The 18,440-nt window shown below is 53.0% G+C and overlaps 5 protein-coding genes across 5 annotated transcripts; 1 reads left to right on the top strand and 4 right to left on the bottom strand.

Annotated features, from left to right (window-relative positions):
- Positions 1–3,056: 3,056 nt before the first annotated feature.
- Positions 3,057–4,626, bottom strand: NECHADRAFT_104235 (uncharacterized protein; the record flags this gene model as incomplete). Its single annotated transcript, XM_003052325.1, has 3 exons — positions 3,057–4,264; positions 4,325–4,458; positions 4,523–4,626. The coding sequence occupies 3 exons, from the start codon at positions 4,624–4,626 to the stop codon at positions 3,441–3,443; spliced, it is 1,062 nt and encodes a 353-aa protein (XP_003052371.1). The 3' UTR covers positions 3,057–3,440.
- Positions 4,627–6,508: 1,882 nt separating this feature from the next.
- Positions 6,509–9,019, bottom strand: NECHADRAFT_38069 (uncharacterized protein; the record flags this gene model as incomplete). Its single annotated transcript, XM_003052326.1, has 1 exon — positions 6,509–9,019. One exon carries the CDS (start codon positions 9,017–9,019, stop codon positions 6,509–6,511), a length of 2,511 nt encoding a protein of 836 aa, XP_003052372.1.
- Positions 9,020–10,118: 1,099 nt separating this feature from the next.
- On the top strand, positions 10,119–11,018 carry NECHADRAFT_68730 (uncharacterized protein; the record flags this gene model as incomplete). The annotated part of the gene is made up of 1 exon (XM_003051863.1): positions 10,119–11,018. The coding sequence occupies exon 1, from the start codon at positions 10,155–10,157 to the stop codon at positions 11,016–11,018; it is 864 nt and encodes a 287-aa protein (XP_003051909.1). The 5' UTR covers positions 10,119–10,154.
- Positions 11,019–11,099: 81 nt separating this feature from the next.
- Positions 11,100–13,148, bottom strand: NECHADRAFT_68732 (uncharacterized protein; the record flags this gene model as incomplete). Its single annotated transcript, XM_003052327.1, has 2 exons — positions 11,100–12,800; positions 13,104–13,148. The coding sequence occupies 2 exons, from the start codon at positions 13,146–13,148 to the stop codon at positions 11,349–11,351; spliced, it is 1,497 nt and encodes a 498-aa protein (XP_003052373.1). The 3' UTR covers positions 11,100–11,348.
- Positions 13,149–15,473: 2,325 nt separating this feature from the next.
- NECHADRAFT_79472 (uncharacterized protein) lies at positions 15,474–17,747 on the bottom strand (the record flags this gene model as incomplete). Its single annotated transcript, XM_003052328.1, has 1 exon — positions 15,474–17,747. The coding sequence occupies one exon, from the start codon at positions 17,745–17,747 to the stop codon at positions 15,474–15,476; it is 2,274 nt and encodes a 757-aa protein (XP_003052374.1).
- Positions 17,748–18,440: the final 693 nt, after the last annotated feature.

An 18,440-nucleotide genomic window follows, 5' to 3' on the forward strand; every position in this document is an offset into this window, starting at 1 on the left:
GTGGCGCTGTGATCCGGCATTGGAGTCGGCGCGCTGCAGGGCATCCAGCAGGGCTTGTTTTTGCAGGGCTTTGCAGCCCGTTGTCTCCATCGAAACAATCCTTGGGTCCTGCCGGGAGGGCGCCTTTGGGAAGGTGGCCGAGCGAGGCAAAGGCGTCCCGATGGTTTCTTGGCCCAGAGTCCGTCGCAGCGGCGTGGTCCCTGTGGAGCAGCCCGTGCCTTGGAGTGCCTGGGCAGTAAACGCAGACCGTGTGACGTGTTGGTTGTTGAAGACTTTGGCATCGTGAATCGCTGAGCAAAGTTTTTTTTAATTAGGAATCTCTCTGATTCACATCAAGCCGTGTGTTAAATCTCTCCTTCTGGTTTTTTGCACCATTCGATGAAGAGGGCTCTTGCCATACGACAAAAGAACAGATGAAAATGCCCGCCCAACCTGGAAGGAGCAAGCCTATCGGCGCTGTGAATGCCGTGTCTACAAGGTCAGCTACTGTCTGCAAGTATATTTTTATCTCTCCCCGCCAAATTGCTCCGCGCCACCCCAAAAGGTACATGTCGTTTCTGGTGGCTCAGGTACACTTCGCCCTCGTCGGCCTGTGCCTGTCCCGAAAAAGATGTGCCTGGGCCACCTTGGGACCTTTCACGCTCCAAGTCTCCATCGTCGCTTAACTCTTGCCGTTTGATGGGCAATTTTTCCATCCTCCTTCATCTCCTCGTCAACTGAATCTGAGCCTGTCGTGGACCCTATTAAGGGATTAAGACAAATTTCTCTGCTGTTCGCAGAACCACCGGGTGAAGAGCGGGAAAGCCAGAAGGGGCGTCACCGAGAAACATGTCGGACAAAAACGTCAATTGATTTCCGGTTGTAACAAGGTCACGACCTCGCAGGTGCACGAAATCAGCACTCAACATTGACACCAATGTGGAGCGATCTATTGCGGTTCCGTCGGCCTCATCGACCTCGTCGACCCCGTTCCTTGGCCGCCTTGAAACGCCTCTCTCGCAGCGAAAAGATGCTATCCCTTACTGCCAGGAACGCAATTCGAGATGCGTTGGCTCTCTCACAGCCCAAAGAGAGTTTCAACCTTCATGGCCAGGAAGGGTCTAGCCAGCCAGCGCCAAATCTGGCACGCTGTTCGCGCAGAATGACGCTGCTGGCTGGGTGGGCCGCAGCCAACCCTCGACCCTCGCTCAACCCCGTGCTTCAGGCCGAGTTCGTTCTGTGCCCCTCGCTTTCTCGCCTTGGATCACGTCGTGGCTAGAAAGATGCATCAGACGTCTTCACAAAGGCATTGTGCTCACCACTGGCTGCCCTGAATTGCCTTCATCTGTTCAATCTCTGCTCGTTGCTTGTATCATCGACTATCAAGCCCAAAGTTAACCTAGCAATCGAGACCCCAGAGAAACAGGGACCCCAAGATGTGATGCCGCCCAGCCCCGTCTCGCATCCTTCCGGGCCCGCGGCCGTTCCAGTTCCAGAGCCTCTGCACCACATTACAGGGACCACAGGCGTCTCATTACTCGTTGGTCCGTCCCTTGTGCCCCCAATGTCTTGGGCTGATGACAGGCTCTGTCAGCTCACGGCCTCCGACATCATTCGTCGCAGCCATGACCATCCAGATGTGCCATGGCAGCACCGCTACTCCCGAGTAGTAGACCCGAGTCGACGACGCCAGGAAAGCGCGCAATGGGGAGATTTTGGGTTGCCAATGCTTCGGAAGCGTTGAAACGCTCTCAGTGTTCGCCAACGCAACTGATACAGATGCTTCTCCCCACGCGAAAGCACACGCATGCACCCGTTCACACCGGCGGCCTACGCCTCGGCGATGGATCCATCCACCTTGTCCCCGGCCAAAGCGGAGGTTGACAAGAACCCCTGTTGTTGGACTGGACTTGGTTAACCCCAGCTTCTGTTGTCCTTCACGGACCTCGATGAGCCTCGACCGTTGATATCCATCTCATCTCTCTTTGAGCTCCATTTCTTCATTTCGCGCCCTCATGCCGTCAACCGTTCGCCTTTCTCGTGCTACCAACAAACCCCTTGTCATGATAGATAGCATCGTCATGGTGTGGACTTGTAGGCACTGTCTCCAGAACATTCCCACCACCCCGCTGCTGCCCTGCCCGCTGCTAGCCAGGTGATGGGTCATCCATCCACGGACAAGACTCCGTTGGCTCAGCTGGCACTCGCTGGCTGGCTGGCTCGAAACCGGTGGACAAGTCGGTCCTCGTCCCGTAGCCTTCGATATCATCAGAGTTGCTTCGCGTTACCTCTAACTGGCCAGTCGTCAGCCTCCCACTTCATGGCGGCTTTGGATCCACTGCCACGCGCTGCGCGTTCTCTCGCTTTCTGATGCACTTCTCTGTGGCGCTTCGGTTCATGGTCCCCTGATCATGTCGGGTCGATATGTTGATGCTTCGTCAACAGCCCCCGCTTCCACAGCAAGATAAAAGAGGATTCGGGAAACACCAGGTGGTTTCTATTTGCCGTCCTTCTGCCGACGACTCAAGACCGCCTTTTCCCGACCTTTCGACTACCCCGCGCTCCTTCATGATAAGTCTCGTCTGTCGGCCTGACGAGTGACGTGCTTGGATTTCGGCATTCGACAGCGACAGCGACACAGGGTCACCTGTTTAGTCTGTCTTACAGTACCAATTTTCTCTCCTTGGGCGATAACCAATGTCTCCACTGCCGTCACCATCGCGACTTTGACGGGTTGGCATCCCGCCAGAGTTAGCCGTGTCGATCTCGGTGGCGATGGCTTGCCCACCAAACCTAGGCCAACTCGGGCTTGTGGAAGACCTCCTGGATTTCAGGGAAAAAGAATGGATTATGTCTCGCCTTGCTGAATCAATGGATCTCGAGGTCCAGTCAGCCCCGCTCTATGCCAGGTTTTATGAAGTGAGGTGTTTGTTTAGTCATATTGATGCCGTCGTCTTTGTTCATGTCTCGTTTCATCCTCATACAAAACTAAACTACCGTAGCCATGATGGTTGAGTATCGAAACAGCACGCCGTAGGCAGAGATAGGTTCATTCAAGTCAAACATGGCTTGCAGATGTCAAGCAACTCTAGCTCTATTGACTGATTTTAGCAACTCGAAGTTCTATGTAGTCTTTTGTCTTCCGGTCCAGCATATCTTTCCAGCCCTGGTCTACAACGACAACCATAAAGATCCCTCGCATTTTCCATAAACGCCGTCTGTATGGGTGTAATCCGTTCTCCAATCCTCGAAGACAGGTAAGGAGTGCATCTACCCCTATTCCCTCGAGCTCAAGTCTAGGGTATTCTCAAAGCCAGTCTTGAACCAAACCCCTCTCGAAAGCTATGGGCAAATCAATCCCCTCGATCCAGGACTCCCTCTGTTTCAAAGTAGTCCTGAGACAAGGCTCATCCGATGATGTATCAAGCCTGGAATATGCTAAAAGCAAACGATGTGGACTCTTATAGACCACGGTTGAAGATGACCTTGCCATTCAAACCTCCCTTGCCGTGGAACTCGGGCTCGAGCATCTCGGCACTAATCTCCTGTTGCTGGGGGAAGACGGCAAGCGCAAAAGGTAGGACGGCAAACGAAGTGAGAGCAATGAGACCCAGGTTAAGACCGAGGGGAATGCCCTTGGCCAGCTGGGGTCGAGCGCGAACCCACTCCTTCTCCATGAGGTTCTTGTACCAAGCCTGCTTGTTCTCGATGTGGTAGAGCACCATGGGGGGAATGACCATGATGGGGCTACCAGTGAAGACTCGGCTGGCAGCAGTCTCGTACACGGCAATCTTGGCTGCAGTATGGGACTTGCCCAGCGAGGGGACGTCCCGCTCCGACTTGCCCTCAGCCTTGAGCTTGGCCTTGTCCTCTTCGGAGAGCACAGGTCGGACGTCGATACCCTTGACAATCTCGTCGCGGCGCATGAGGTAGGTGTTGAGGCCGGCGGCTGAAGCGACAGCGGCGAAGGGGATCAAGCGGCCGAGGATGTTGCGAGTCGAGGCGGAGACGTTTAGGCGCGGGACGACGGCGTTCAGGCCCAGAGCGACGGAGCATGAGGCACCGACGGCCGAGAGGTAGGACTTGACCATGACCTCAGTGGACATGGGGGACGACTTGTTGGCATTGGCCGTGTTGAAGGCGACGTTGAGGGACTGGTTGAAGACCTGCCACCCGACGATACCCATCGTGCCCATACCAGGCTGGAGCATACCCGCCGTGACGACCAGGTTGGTCAAGACGTAGCAGGACATTCGGAAGGGGAGCAGGACAGGTTCGCCGGTATCTACAACACTCAAGAGTCAGATATATCCACTGCTTCGAGTATTGAATAGGAACCACATACCAGGATGCAACGTAGAATCTACCACCTTCTTCGCATGCCAGAGCGCTGGCGACATGTGCTCAATCTTGCCCATCTTGTATTCAGAAACCATCTTCTTGGCCGCCTCGAGGCCCGTTGTGCCCGCGAACAATGTCCTAGTAATGCGCCGCCGCGGTCAGCCAACGCCAATGCGCCTGGGTAGTCGAATGTTGCACTTACGAGGGGTCTGTGATGCCAATTGCATGGCGCACCCGTCCCATATACGTCTCGAGGTCATACTGCGAGGCGGGGAGCTCCCGCGTGCCAGGTAGCGAGGCCGACATGATATACGGTGTGGGAAGCTGTTGTCAAGCTTGGATGTGAAGGAACGAAGTTCGCAGGGACGGATTCGAAACGGGGAAAAGTCACCAGAGCGGGAGGGCGTCGAAAGGTCAAAGGAGAGACATTAGCGAGAGGGCGCAGGAAAGAGGGGGTTTTTTCAAAAGAGTCCACGAAGGGCTGGTGGAGGACTAGAAGCCCGAATGACCACGGGCCGTGGGACAACTGGGAAAAATAGCGACGATAAGCGCGTCCCGCTTTCGGCGCCGGGAGTTGTGTGTAGTTGGCCGGGGCCAGGTGATTCACTAGTGTCGGGGTGCAGCGCCGGCCCGGTCAAAGATCGTGGGGTTCAAACGCAGCATCGGGAGCTCTCCCGACAAGAGCATCACGACTTCGTCGCATGTCGTCGAGAGAACCGTTGAATTAGGATGAATTCTTCATGGAGAATCCGTCTACGAGGGAAGGAGCTCGATGGGTTTTTGGCCAAAAAGGGTATAGGCCCATGCACCCCGGACCGTTGGCCGTAGGGCTGGGCAAAAAGTGAGGAAGGAGCGCGGTTTTGATATCAAAACCATCTCTACATCACCACCAACATCGCCAAACCTCTCAAAAAATCAGCAAAAATGCTAGAGAATAGCAAAAAAGATATTCAGACTCGTATTCGACCACGCCAGGATTCGAACCTGGAATCTCTAGAGGGATCGGGCGTCTGAACCGAAATCTAGCGCCTTAGCCATTAGGCCACGCGGCCGACCTGTTTGATGGTGAGAATGACGCTCCCAGGAGATATGAGGGTGAGGGAAAGAGGGGTAAACCAACAATAGCTCAGGGCGCCTTTGGTGACACGTCAGTTGCTTGTGCAGCAACTCTGTACGATGCAGGGACGTGGTTCGATGGGCGAGAAGCAGGGACGGACTGCAGATGTCAGGGCTCCGTTGGCAGGGGTGGTTGACAGCAGCCCAATGTGCTGGCCAGACTGACAGGTCGACTACCGTTGCAAGAGATGGCATCTGCCTGGCGCAGATGGCGATTTGATGGATGTTGAAGGGCAGACGGGCGATGATTGCGATGGTGACGAAGACAGGTTTGGTTGGAGCCTCGCTCGCTGAGAGACGTCCCTCTTTGCGACTGTTTTGCACCTTCCTCAGTGAAGAGTTCGACGCGGATGTCTGAGGCACCACCATTCACATCCCTTGGCTACCCTGTTCTTCCATGACACTTATCTCCGATTGACTCACGAACAGGACAATCTGAGTCAACCACCCTGGAGACCCTTGCAGGTTTGACGCTTCGGACATGTCAGAGGAGGGCTCATCGTTGGGTGAACCGAGATTAACAGCCATTGCAAGACAAGGTCACCTGCGCCATACGACCGTATTCTTGGGAACAACTCCCTTCTGTTTATACTCTCTACCTATGAGCCCTTTTACGGCTTTTCTTGTATCATGGCCATCTATTGGGGATCACAGTTTGATAATGGCTATTGGCCAGTCTCCAGTCAGATGTCTCGTGGTGCAGGTTAGGGGGATGTTTGGCTAGCCATGATTCACTTTGTCACTGCCAAACTCCAATTCACTGAGTGTCTCATTTGCTCTTTCCTTTCCGTAACAAAAGCCGTAGTGTGGTCTAAAATGCCATGTATGACCGTGAGTTAGAGGGCAGAAACGAGACAGGCGTTTCCCTTCACGCAAGGCGAGAGACATCTTGATAGGAGACAGCCAGTTCAACAACGACAATATCACGCATAGAAAGGATAGTCAAAGACAAGAGTGGTCATTTCATAGTCATGGCATAACAAAGTGAGACCGTTACTCGTAATCTATCCGCCACCATGCTCTACCCGTCCGCCCACCTTATTGTACAAGTCCCAATTCCTCTTTTTTTAACTTATTTATCACCAGCGTCTGCCAACATCTGAGCAATCGCCGGCTGAAACGCTGCAGCCTTTTTGAAATCTCCCAACCTCACACGCATGTGGTCAAACGCCATGAGCACCTCGCCAGCTTCACCCGCGTCTTCCCTCTTGAGAGAGTCAGACTTGACGTAGCGCTGCGAGAAATGTGTGAGTAGTGTCCGTCGGGCCTTCATCTTGTGAGCGACGCTGAGTGCCTCTCCCATGGTCGAATGCTTCTTCTTCTTAGCGTGAGATAGCATGTCGTCATCAAAGGTACACTCATGGACGAGTAGGTGAGCTCCTTCGCACTCTCGTGCAAAGTCATCTGACGGACGGCAGTCGCCCGAGTAGGCGATGCGAAGACCAGATGTGAGCTCAATCTCTGTAGCAAAGGACAGCCAGCAGTGAGGCACCGCGACACGGGTGATGGAACGAAGACCGAAACTGTCGTCCTTGACTTCTCGGCGTCCCGTGTTGAATTTATCCGACTGGGAACAGCTAGGGAAGTGAAGGCGGTGGAAGCCAATGTCTTCGACTTGGGAGACTTCCTCGAGGAGGTTGCGATATCTTGATATACAGGAGATGGCCAGCTTTGCGTTGCTGTCTTGCAAAGTGTGCTCATACCAGGCTTTGACGAAACTGGGGACTCCCAGATGATGGTCGGCGTGGAGGTGGCTGACGACGATACACTTCATGTCTCGCAGAATGTTCCCCGTCTCTTCGTCTCCAAAAAACCGGCGGATCTGGCCAAGAGTACCTTCACCACAGTCGAGAAGGTAGTTTCCGATACCAGGAACGCGAATAAGGGTTGCAGAGACGTTGCGGTACTTTCCAGGGATCGAAGAACCAGTACCGAGAGGGATGATCTCGGCATCACGGTTGGGAATGTCCTTCTCCTCTTCCTCGATTCGTTTTAGAAACTCGGGGTCAGAGGTTTCTTCCTGCGCCTTGCGTGCCAGGTCCATAATCTCGTCACTAACAGACTGCGCTGCCTCGGCGAGGTTAGGAAAAGGGGCGACTGTTCCAGTATCGAAGCGAAGGCGAGGCATGAGCGACATCTTGCTGCCAATGCGGCCGTGTTCGACTTTAAGTCCAGGAGGTATGTCCCCCTTGACTGTGTTGTCGTATTTGAGCAGACTGAATCTCTCAGGGTCGATCCGCCGTAGCTTGGTCTGAAGCTCGCTAGGTCCGGCTAGGGCAATCATGTTGGGACATGTATCCTGCGCACAAAAGACGTGCTTCAAATTAGGGTGCTCTTGAATGAACTGGTGAATCCTGGCATCATTGGCCAAGCCAGTGCCCAAAATCCAGTAGAGAGTAACGACGTTGGCCATCAGCTCAGTGTTGGACCACTCTGGTCGTTCAAAGAAGGAGTCCAGAAAGTCGCGGGATTCTATATCAGCAACGATGAAGCCGTTTCCGAGTTGCATCTCGCCCAAGACCATGTCAGGGGTCACCGTAATGCCGTCCTTCCCAGTGACACTCTGGCCCTGGGTCAGATACTTAAAGTCAGAAACAACGACACCAAGCTCCTTTGCCCTTGCTGGGTTGAACTTTCCACGGCGGTCGTGACACTTGACGAGATAGCACATGGACGTTTGGCTGTATATCGTAGGTGGGAGCGGTCGATGTGTGACGTTGATGAGGTCGGCATTGCGATCGATAAGGCTTTCGTGCTCGGGGAAAACCCAGACAGTTTCGTTTGGGTTGCTGATTTTTGCGCCATCGCCTGGCCTTGGACCCTTGTATAAGCTCACATCGCTCCCTTTGCGGACAAAGACAGTGTCCGTGGGCTTGACTTGGCTTAACTGCGTAGGAACCAAGAGGCCATTGCCTTTGAGGTGGCCATTGAACATGGTCTTCTCGACAAGAGTAGCAGCATATTCAGGGTCGGAGAGCTTTGCCAATCCCTTAAACTGTGGTGAGGAGGGGCTTAAATCTCCAACGATGGAACTCGATCGACGGCGCTTTTGCGGGCTACTGGAGCGCTCTCTTTGAACAGGGATATTCCACACCCGGATTGCATCGTCCTGCCAGTCGGGTTCAAGGTCCTCGATAGTCTTGGCCCTACGATCAGTCCTGTGTTCGTATGTGACCACAGAGACGGGCTGTCGTAGAATCACAGGTCGGCAGGCGGCCAAGCTGTGGCACAAATTCTCACCACCGTGTATACCAATGGCCTCGAAAACTCCTGGCTTGACCGTCTTCTTTCCCTTTTTCTGCCTCTCCTCGTTTAGAATGGCTGTCTGTTCCCTGCTTGCCTCGAGTGTTCCGCCAACTGTGAGGATATAGCCAAAGAGACCTCCGACCTGGTCCCAAGACACACTGCCGCTGAGAAAGACATGCTCTGTGCTTCCCATGCCAAGTCTCCGACTGTTGAAGGCGCGCTGGGTACCCTCGGAGGGTCGGCCGAAGACGTAGGCGCGCTTCTCATTGTGAACGAAGAGGCACGTGCCGGGAGTGTCCAAGGTGGGGACGGCTGCGATCTCGACAGAAGTCGCCATTGGTCTATCTGCAGAGTATAGCCCAAGTTTTGGAATTGGAGATGGAGGATTTGTCGAGCTCGTTACGGGGGTGGCTTCAGGCAACCGTGGTTTTCGAGATCTGACGCTGGGATTTCGGGTTGTCGATTTCTGTCTGTAAAAGAATGAGGATGAAGGTGGGGGAAGTAGATGTAAATGACGGTTAATAGATGCTTGAAATTGACAACCAAGACGCTGAGAGCCCCATCTTTGCATGGAAAGAGTGCGAGGGAAGAGTTAGCAATGCGGCGTAAGACGAAGCCACAATTGCTCTGACATGGCCAGTGAAGTCTTGGTGGTAATAGTTCTAGTTCCAGGCGGGCAACTTTTTTGCGACGCGGCCGAATGAGTCTTTTGCCGCGTTTGCGCTAACAAGCGCCTCGCGACGTCACATGCGCTAACCCTGATCCCTGACACGTGCTGCGGCTAAATGGGGTCTATCATTATCTTCCTCCAAGTTACCTACCCTGAACAAACTCAGTTGTCGAATGAAGAGTACTGTATCTCTGCTTTCTGGTCAACAAATTATTGATTTCAATTATCTTTTTATGATCTAGTATGCTTTTATTGGGTAGATACGTTTTCGGCATTGTTATAACGCCATCATGACTTAAGAGCGACTTGGAGGGTGCCAGCGTAAGTCAGGGACGGTCAGCGCGGGTTAAAAATGCAGTGAAAAAATTCCGATACCCATAGGCAATCAACGCCACCTTGAGAGGAAACTAAGGGTGATTCCAATATAGTAATATTGCTATGGCGTGGCGTAGAATTGCGGGAGTCTAGTACATTAATTGTGGCCTGGCTATGAATACTCACCACTCTGATCAAGGAAGCAAGTCATGATAGAAGTGTCTGCGACATCGGATACAAACGCCCAATGCCATGTCCAACTGCCGAGACTTGCTTTATCAGGAATTACCAACGAATCGATGCCGCCATCAATTACGAATCGTCGACCCTCTCTTCTCCACAACCAATCCTGATACCGTACCCAGCTAGGTAGGATTAAACGCCCATTTCAATGTTTTCCGTAACTCGTCAACGTCCCCTTAAACCTCTCACCCCGCCAAAACTACCCCTCATTATCCGCCCCTTCACCACATCACCACTTTTCACAATGGCGGACCAGGTCAAGCGCAATCCTCACCCCGACTTTAAAGGCGTCGAGGCTTCTCGTCCAGAGTGGGATACCGAGTCAAAGTTTCGTTACACAAAGACTGTCAACCCGGATTGGAAGTTTGGCGATGGCGCAAACAAGCTTCATGAGGGCGACGCGGGGAAGAAGCACGTCGCGATAGATCCTCATGAGGAGGGTCGCAGTCCTGGATTCAACTACAAGTTTCTCATCTCTGCCATTACTCCACGACCTATTGCTTTTGTGAGCACGCGCTCTGCCGATGGGTCTTCGACAAACCTGGCGCCTTTTAGCTACTTCAACATGGTCAACCACGATCCCCCGCTGTTTGTCGTGGGGATCGCTTCCGGTCTGGGAAACGCCAAGGATACGCTGCGCAATGTATCCGAGTCGGGCGAGTGTGTCATCAACATCATTTCGGAGCACTTTGTCGAGGCCGCCAACTCTGCCAGCGCAAATGCCCCTTATGGTGTATCTGAGTGGGACATTTCCGGCCTCACCCCTGTGTACGACTGCGAGACGGTCAAGTGCGCTCGTGTTGGCGAGGCCGTCGTCAGCATCGAAGCCAAGCTCGACACTCTCAAGGAATATGAAAGCCGCGCCCGTCCAGGCAACAAGTCTGGTACCATCGCCATCTTTGAGGGAACGAGGTTCTGGGTTAGGGAGGATGCCATCAACGAGGAGAAGAACCTCGTTGATCCTCAGGTGCTGAGGCCGATAAGTCGTCTGGGAGGTATCACGTATGGAAGGACCACCGAGGTCATGGAAATTCCCAGAGTTGATTTCGAAAAGGATGTCGGTGGGTTAGAGGGTGCCGAGAAGCTCAAGAAGCAAAATGGGCAATAGACTAGAGTTTTTATATATGGATGATGACTGATAGAATAGAGATAAACGGATTCGCGACCCATCTCATGGAACTACTTCAGTGTGCAACACAGCTCTCGATTCAGTATCAAACCCCAGTTCCTCTCCTGGAACGGATTCAAAGGATATCTCAGGAACCAAAACCGCCTCAGACAAAAGTCAAAAGCGTACATATCAGAACAAATATCAGGTCATGCAAATCATGAAGCCAAAACCGAACCTATATCGCGAACCAAACCTCATACAAGCCTATACCGAACCACATGCAACAACACATTCTTGTACACGATGCAACGCCAGAGAATGAACAAATCAAAAGAAAAAGCTCTGTCCGGGCTTGGAAATGACAAACTCGCAACCTAGTTGCGCCTCCTTTTCGTGCTCCAGCAGCTGCTCCAGGATTTGATCGCCCACGTTGGGCCCATCATTTAACCGGTCCTTGACGTGGATGATGATAACCTTGAGCCCCTCGAGTTGTCTCACAGGTGCAGAAGTGAACGACTCTAGTTCCCTGAGGGTCAGCTCAGCTGTTGGAGTAGCTAGGTGCGGCGTCGGGGGTGTCTCAGGACCAGGATGCACGAGATCAACCGATGAAGCCTTGATGGTCTTTGGCGAGACGGGGTCCTCTGGTGAAAGATTGGCCAGTGAAGGATTCCGGCGAGGGACTTCCTCGGTGAGACTGCCTACACGCTTGCGCTTCTTGCTGTTGAGAAGTCGGTTACTACGAGCCTCAGCGACTTGAGAGGCTAGCGAGCGCAGCTCCTGGATAACGTAGACAGGTTTGAGATGGCCGAACAGGCGATCGTCGCACTGCGAATCGTCATAGCTGCACTCAATGAATATCGCACGTAGGGAGCCCGAGTCGATCTTGGGTGCGGCTTCGTTCCAGACCTGAAAGTTTCGGGGACTCAGTGACAGGGAGTCAGGTTCGACGTCGCCAAAGATGAGAACTTCGCGGTGAGTTTTCTGGTCCTGGATAAAGTATGCGCTTGAGTCGTAGACGCATATCCGCTCCTGCTCGGTCTGAGGAGATCCGGGGCCAAATGTTGCTTGACTGAGCAGACTCGAGGTTCGCTGAGGAGGGATTGGATGACTGTAGAGGTCGCGTCGCGGAGGTATAGACATGGAAGCATCATGGCTGCCGAATCGCGTCGAAGCGCTCGAAGCTGAGCCTCTATGGTTGTGCCTCTCGATGCAGTGGCCGTGACTCACGCTCCAGATCTTGACCTGAAGCCCGTCGGCGACCTCGACATAACCCCTGCCTTCGCCATCACCAAGAGCAGGACTTCCTCCCTCGACCAATCTCATAAATGTCACCATTCCGGCGCCATTGTTCTCATCACTGAGATTAGGCCAGATGACATGGTTAAAGATGTGCGTCTTGAAGGCCTGGATGGTGCTGGGTAGACCAGCCAACTTTTTGGGTCGGGTGCCTGGTAAGCCGGCCGTGTTGATGACAAAACCAGCGATGTGATCGAGATGAGGGTGAGTAATGAGATACGTATCGACAAGTGATTGAGTAATGTGAGCGGCATTGGCTAGGATTGACGTATGAGGAAGCTCAATGCCGGCGAAAGGGCCTGAGGTGAGTGTGAAGGGGGCAGAGGGGGTTGGTGAGGGCGTCGCAGCCTCAATGAGATTGCATATCGATGAAAGGTGAACACCGGCATCGACGGCGACGACAGAACCACGATGCCAATTTTGACCGACGGAGCGGACCAAGAATGAAGTGACATTGGACTCGAGAGGTCCGCCTCCAGAACCCTATGATCTGAGGTTAGTAAATGTTGTCATGGCTTATGTTGTGAAGTTGAGATGATGATGAATTGGTCCGTAAGCAATGCTTAAAACATGCATATGGAACAGCCGATATGGCTGAGAGACCAGGAGTGAAGACCCGTTGGATCACATGTGATTCCTCCATGCGTCTGCCTGCATCTGGCTTCCATCGCATCGCGGCAACGTCTTTGTATACTGCAAGCGACGAGACCCATGATATCATGGGTCAAAACAACAACGGGCGGCATGAGGAACGGATCGCGAACAAACACCAATAAAAATACGTACCAGCACAATGACCTGCAGGGCAGGTTCCATCTGATCCTCTCCCATGACGAACACAAGCAAAGAGAGTTGACGGATGACGGTTTGAGAGATGGTTGACCCGACGGTTGGATAGCACAAGGCGGACAGTAACCAAGGTAAGGGTCCCCGTGGGTTGGTTATCGACCCACTAAAAGTGCCCCGAGCGCCCTAGCAAGCACCTTCTGTAAGGTACCTACAGCGCCTGCCGCACGGGCTAGACACTCCCCGACCGCCTTAGTTAGAAGACCCCCGACTCGGACCGTCCACTTGGAGGACGCCTCCACTTTCTCGGATCCGGAATTTCAGGCCTTGGCCGATCTGCAACCGACGCCGCAAAGCCAATGAGAGAACGGTTCAAGTCTACTTCCCAAGTTGAAGGAAGGGAGGGACACACCCAGACACCGTGCACAACGGCTTGTAAATATTCTCCGATCCTCCGGGGGGTTGGTTGTTGAATAATTGAGATGGCTGCAAAAACCCCGTGACGCGACGCGTGAGGATGGACTGCAGCTACTCTGCGACAACAGGAGAGACAATCGCCGGGCAATACCTAGCGTTGAAGCCCACTGCGGGTACGGGAAAAAAAAGGATAATGCTGGATGAAGCTATAGTAGTCGGTCGCTTCGCTTGCGACGCGCCGAGGATAAGGTAAGGAGTCAAAAGGTCGGTTTTGTGTTTGGCGCGGAATCGAGAGGTGGATATTGAGACGGGATAGCCGGTGCCACCAACTGGTTGATTGATGGGAGATTGGCAAGATGTTCAAGAGAAATGAAAGGATTGAAATACTCCAAACTCTAAAGACGTTTGAAGGATTGATTCAAAAAACATGGGCTTGAAGCAAAAAGCAACGGGAAAGTCTTCAACGTCCCCCGGGAACACAGCTTCTTTTGAACTAGACCAAGCCCATCAAGCAAGCAAGCTATGCTATTCGACCTACCTTGGACCCTTCGCACTTCGCCGATGCAGCATTCAGCCAGCAGGGGCGTTTTTTTGGCCTCTGGGCAGGATGTCAAGCTACAGCTCACAGCTCACACCGGCCGGCCTTGGATGGGCTCTCTTCTCAGCCTCCCCCGTTGCCACCGCCCTCTACAACAAAGCTCTTGTTCAGCCCTCATGTCCACAACCAAAAAGGAAAGCAGATACACCGTCAGAAACGATGTCATCAACAGGTGCTGCTCCCCCAAAAGCCCCCAGACAAAGCTCCCGGCTCAGCTCCCAGGCCGCAGAGCTGTCCTAGCGTGGACCTCAATCCATCCCCCGGCCCTCCCCCCATCTAGCGCCCCCCGGGTGTGAGACTCCCCCCTCTCCGCCCACTTCGGCGTTCCCGTGCCATGCACCAAAGATCTTCTCCCTTCCCATTCCTCAAGACGAGGTCCCCTGTCGAACAACTGTCAAGCCATACGTATCACGGGCTCGGGAGTTGTGTGAGATCCACTTCTTTTTGGCTTGAGCTTGTCTTTCCCAGAGCTTGGGCCCGCAGGCTGCAGTCCGTCTGGTTGCACGTCCCCCGTCCTGTGCTATCCATCATCCTGGACGGGATCCTCTCTCGTCCCGTCTTTTGACAACGTATCGATCGATTTCGTAAGAGCACATGAGTTTGAAAGAGGAGTCCCAAGTGGGAAAATCCCTCGGAAGAAGCCGAGATCTGTGTCCTTGTCCTTAGTTGGCACGGCCTGAGTGGCTTGAGTCCTAGCTACCATGTCTGTGTCACAGTCACCAGATTATTTTCAGACACAAAGAGTTATCAGATGACGATTTTACCAAAGGATTCTATTTGCAAGTTTATTTGTTCCTGTTAAACAAAGATTGAGATGGAATTCCTTTGACCCTGAATTCATCCAAGGGTCAGTTACAGGGTCAGCAACTTGATCAACTCGGTTGCTTTGTCAAGTCTTTCCACACCGTCACCTATTGCATTGCTTATCGAGAATCCACTCTTCAACTAGGACTGACCTTGATTATCTATGACTAAAGAGGAAGGTATACCTCCGTCAGGACTCCAAACTCCGTGCTGAGCCAAGTCTAATGCATCTATGTATGCGTCTATCCATGTCCTATTAACAAAGAAACTAACCAACAGAGACAAAAACAGAAACCTCCATCTTGGAGGGGGGTATCGAAAGAGGAAACAAAGAGTAAAGACGTTGAGCTAACCAAGAGACGCCATCTACGCCATGCCGTTGCCCGTTGCCTATGCAGGACCCCATCCCCTTCGTAACTCATGATCAAAGCGTCTTTGTCGAACGGCTTCTCCTGCCTGCAGGAGAGAAACCTTCGAGTCATTCCCCACTTTCTGATGCCCATCACTTGATAGGAAAGCCGTCGCCAATGCCAACTTTGCAGTTCTGTTCTCTAGGCAGCTGAGCGCCTCGGGCCTTGTCTTGGACTCCTCCTTAGACGTGCGCCCTGACTTTGACGCTCGCTGCTCTTGGACGCCACTGAGCCCCTCTGCTTCTTGCGCCTCGAGCTGCTGCCGGACAAGCTGTCTTCGTCATCCTCGAGATCGCTGGCTCGTCGCTTCCGTGATCCGGGGTTTGCCTCAGGGCTCTGGGACTCTGGCACAGGGTTCTCTAATAGCTGAGGGTCGAGGGGTACATCAGGGAGGGCGAGTGTAATTGAGTCCAGTTGCATTGGGGTCGACTCAAGTTTTGTCTCCGGCGTCGAGTCTGACTTCAACGGCGACAGTCCCTTAAAGGTCAAATCTCCAGACGAGATCATTTGCATATAGTCGTACGGATCAGGCTCTTTCGATTGCTCTGGAGGAACGCCTGTCTGCTGTGTCAGTTGCATCAAGTTTGGATCCAGCTGCATAAAGCTCAGGTCCTCTTCGCCCGGCTGGACGTATTGCTCAAAGTTTGGAGCAACTGGTGTCGGCGTCTTGATTGGCGACTGCATCGGGCTATGGAGTGACCCCTTGAACGCATCCTCCTGGATCTGCTCCAGGAGCTCTTCGTCGTGGGGCAGATCTTTTGGAGTGACCCATGTGAGGCCCTTCTCGTACGGGCTCCCAGTCTTGCGGCGTTTTGCGCTCGCGCGTTTTCTCGCCTTGATTTCCATGCACTTTCGGGCGTAGACGCTCAGATCACCCAGGTGGACGTCGAGGGTGTTCCTATCCTCCTCGGCCTTGCCCTTGTTGCGCCTATCCCGACAAGTTTGGCGGGCGGTGACTTGGTTATCCAGGTGATGCTTGACTAGGGCGTATGTGAGAGAGTCTTGATGGTCACGGGGGATCTCAGGGAGGCCTGGTAGGTTGTCCTGGATCGACATCCATCGAAGGAAGGCTTTGCTGACGATGGCTCTGTCGGTATCGCGGTTGAGCGCCATGAGGTTCTTTTGCTCTTTGGGGAGGTTTCGATCGTCTGGGAGTAGCTTTCTCCTGAGCCAGAATTCGTAAGGGTCTACGCACTGCTCGAAGCACCACAGGTGCATGCAGCCTGCAACCTTGAAGGGGTCCTTCTTGCCAGTAGACGTGAGATCATGGTACTCGTCAAAGACCACGCGGAGAAAGCCAGGCCGAATGATCTTGGAGTCCACAGGGCAGTGGGCGTATCGACACCTTCGATCACACTCCTCCAGCCGACAGTTGCTCTGCGCGGGAGGCTGCTGGACAAAGATTTTGAGGTCCCGAGGGCAGTTTTCCAGATAGTGACGCAACTCTGCGGCGCTGAGCTCCAGGTGATCGGCCCATTGCCCTTGGTCCGTGTACTTGAAAAGGGGGCCACCGCTGTTTATCTTCTTCCAGTTTTTTACGTGGGGTAGGGGATCTGTGTAGACAAAGGCTGGGTCGCAAGTAATGTCTCCCTTTAGCTTGAGCGCCCTGTTGTTCTGAACCTTTCCACCACCCCAGCGAATAGGAGACTCGTCTTCTGGGCCGTTTGCATCGGCAGAGGAATCTCTCCTCTTACGCTTCTTGATATATCCTGCCTCCTGATTTTGAGCTGGTTGCTGATTCGCAGGCTGATTGAGGAACTGGGGGAATCCGCCGAAAGGTTGTTGTTGTTGTTGTTGTGGTCCGAAACGTCCTCCATCTTCTCTCCAGTAACCGCGAACAACCTGAGCAGGTACACCGTGATATGCCTTTTGTATATCATCGACGGGTAAGTGGACTTGGGTAGGAGTCAGTTGCGTTTGTCCTTGAAAATTGTGGCTTTCCAACCATGCGTTCATAGGAGTATAGCTCATAGGAGTATACGTCGGCCCATGACGCCCTGCTAGTCCAAAATCGGGGTAAATGTTGTTGGGTTGGTAGGGTCTTGGCTGAATATTGGGGTTGATCCGAAGAACCTGGGGGTTGATGGCATTATCGAAGTTGTTGAGACCATAGTTGAGGGCTCCGGCACCAAATCCTGCGACGCCCCCAGGTCCCATGCCAACGTCAAACCCGTCGTTAACACCCTGCGGTGCCTGCATGAGGAAGCCAGGAGCTGCAGGCTGTTGTGGAATAGGCGCACTGATCGGCACCACCTGAGGCCCATCGTCGGTGACGGGCCTATTTAACGTAGGTAGAGGGTCAAAATCTATGTCGTCGAGTTGTAAATCGTCAACGTCGAGGTTGGCCAGATAGTCTGACTGGGCCGCAGCCATAGTACCGTCCAAATAAGGACCAGCGCTGTGGAGAGGATCCATGTTATCTCTGAAGCTCGTGATCACAATGCTGTTGTCGAAATGCGGGTTGAACGATTGCGGCGCGGAAAACCTGTCAAAGGTCTAACAATCGTAGTTGAATGGATATATAGTGGGTATAATGAACGAAAAGGACATTGATCAAGGATGAACCGTGAATATTAATACTGAGGCCGAGGACAACACGAGAACATGTGCCTGGATCTATGAACATTGTCTTCCTTTGAACCTTTGTTTCCAAGAAACCCTTAAAACACGAAGCAAAGAAACATAGACCGTGTTCAGGATATACTGAACAAGGACTGAATCTCAGAAAAGGTGTGGCACCTCTTTGTCTTTGTAGACACGAACCCCCAAGGACGGGTGGGTGGTCAAGGTCGTTGCACCATGTTCTTATTTTGGGAAGCAGTTTAAAATCTGTGGCTTGTTAGCACCAAGAAAGATGAAAGCCAGCACGATGCCAAAGAAATTGGGAAGAAAGCGCTTCAATCAGGAGAGCTGTGCACGTTTTTCGACAGAAAGTTCCGAACAGGTCTGTGTTATGCGTGTCTCATCATAGAAGCAGGGGAGGGCAGTGGAGGCAGAACAGTTAAGACTTACCATATAATAGCAGTTTCATGAGCCAGATCCGAGATGGACCTGGCATGAGAGTTGACCTGTCATGGTGAGTTGAAGTGTCACGGTTGAGAAAGCCGC

This window comes from Fusarium vanettenii, assembly GCF_000151355.1.
Source record: "Fusarium vanettenii 77-13-4 chromosome 4 genomic scaffold NECHAsca_3_chr4_2_0, whole genome shotgun sequence".
Taxonomy (NCBI): domain Eukaryota; kingdom Fungi; phylum Ascomycota; class Sordariomycetes; order Hypocreales; family Nectriaceae; genus Fusarium; species Fusarium vanettenii.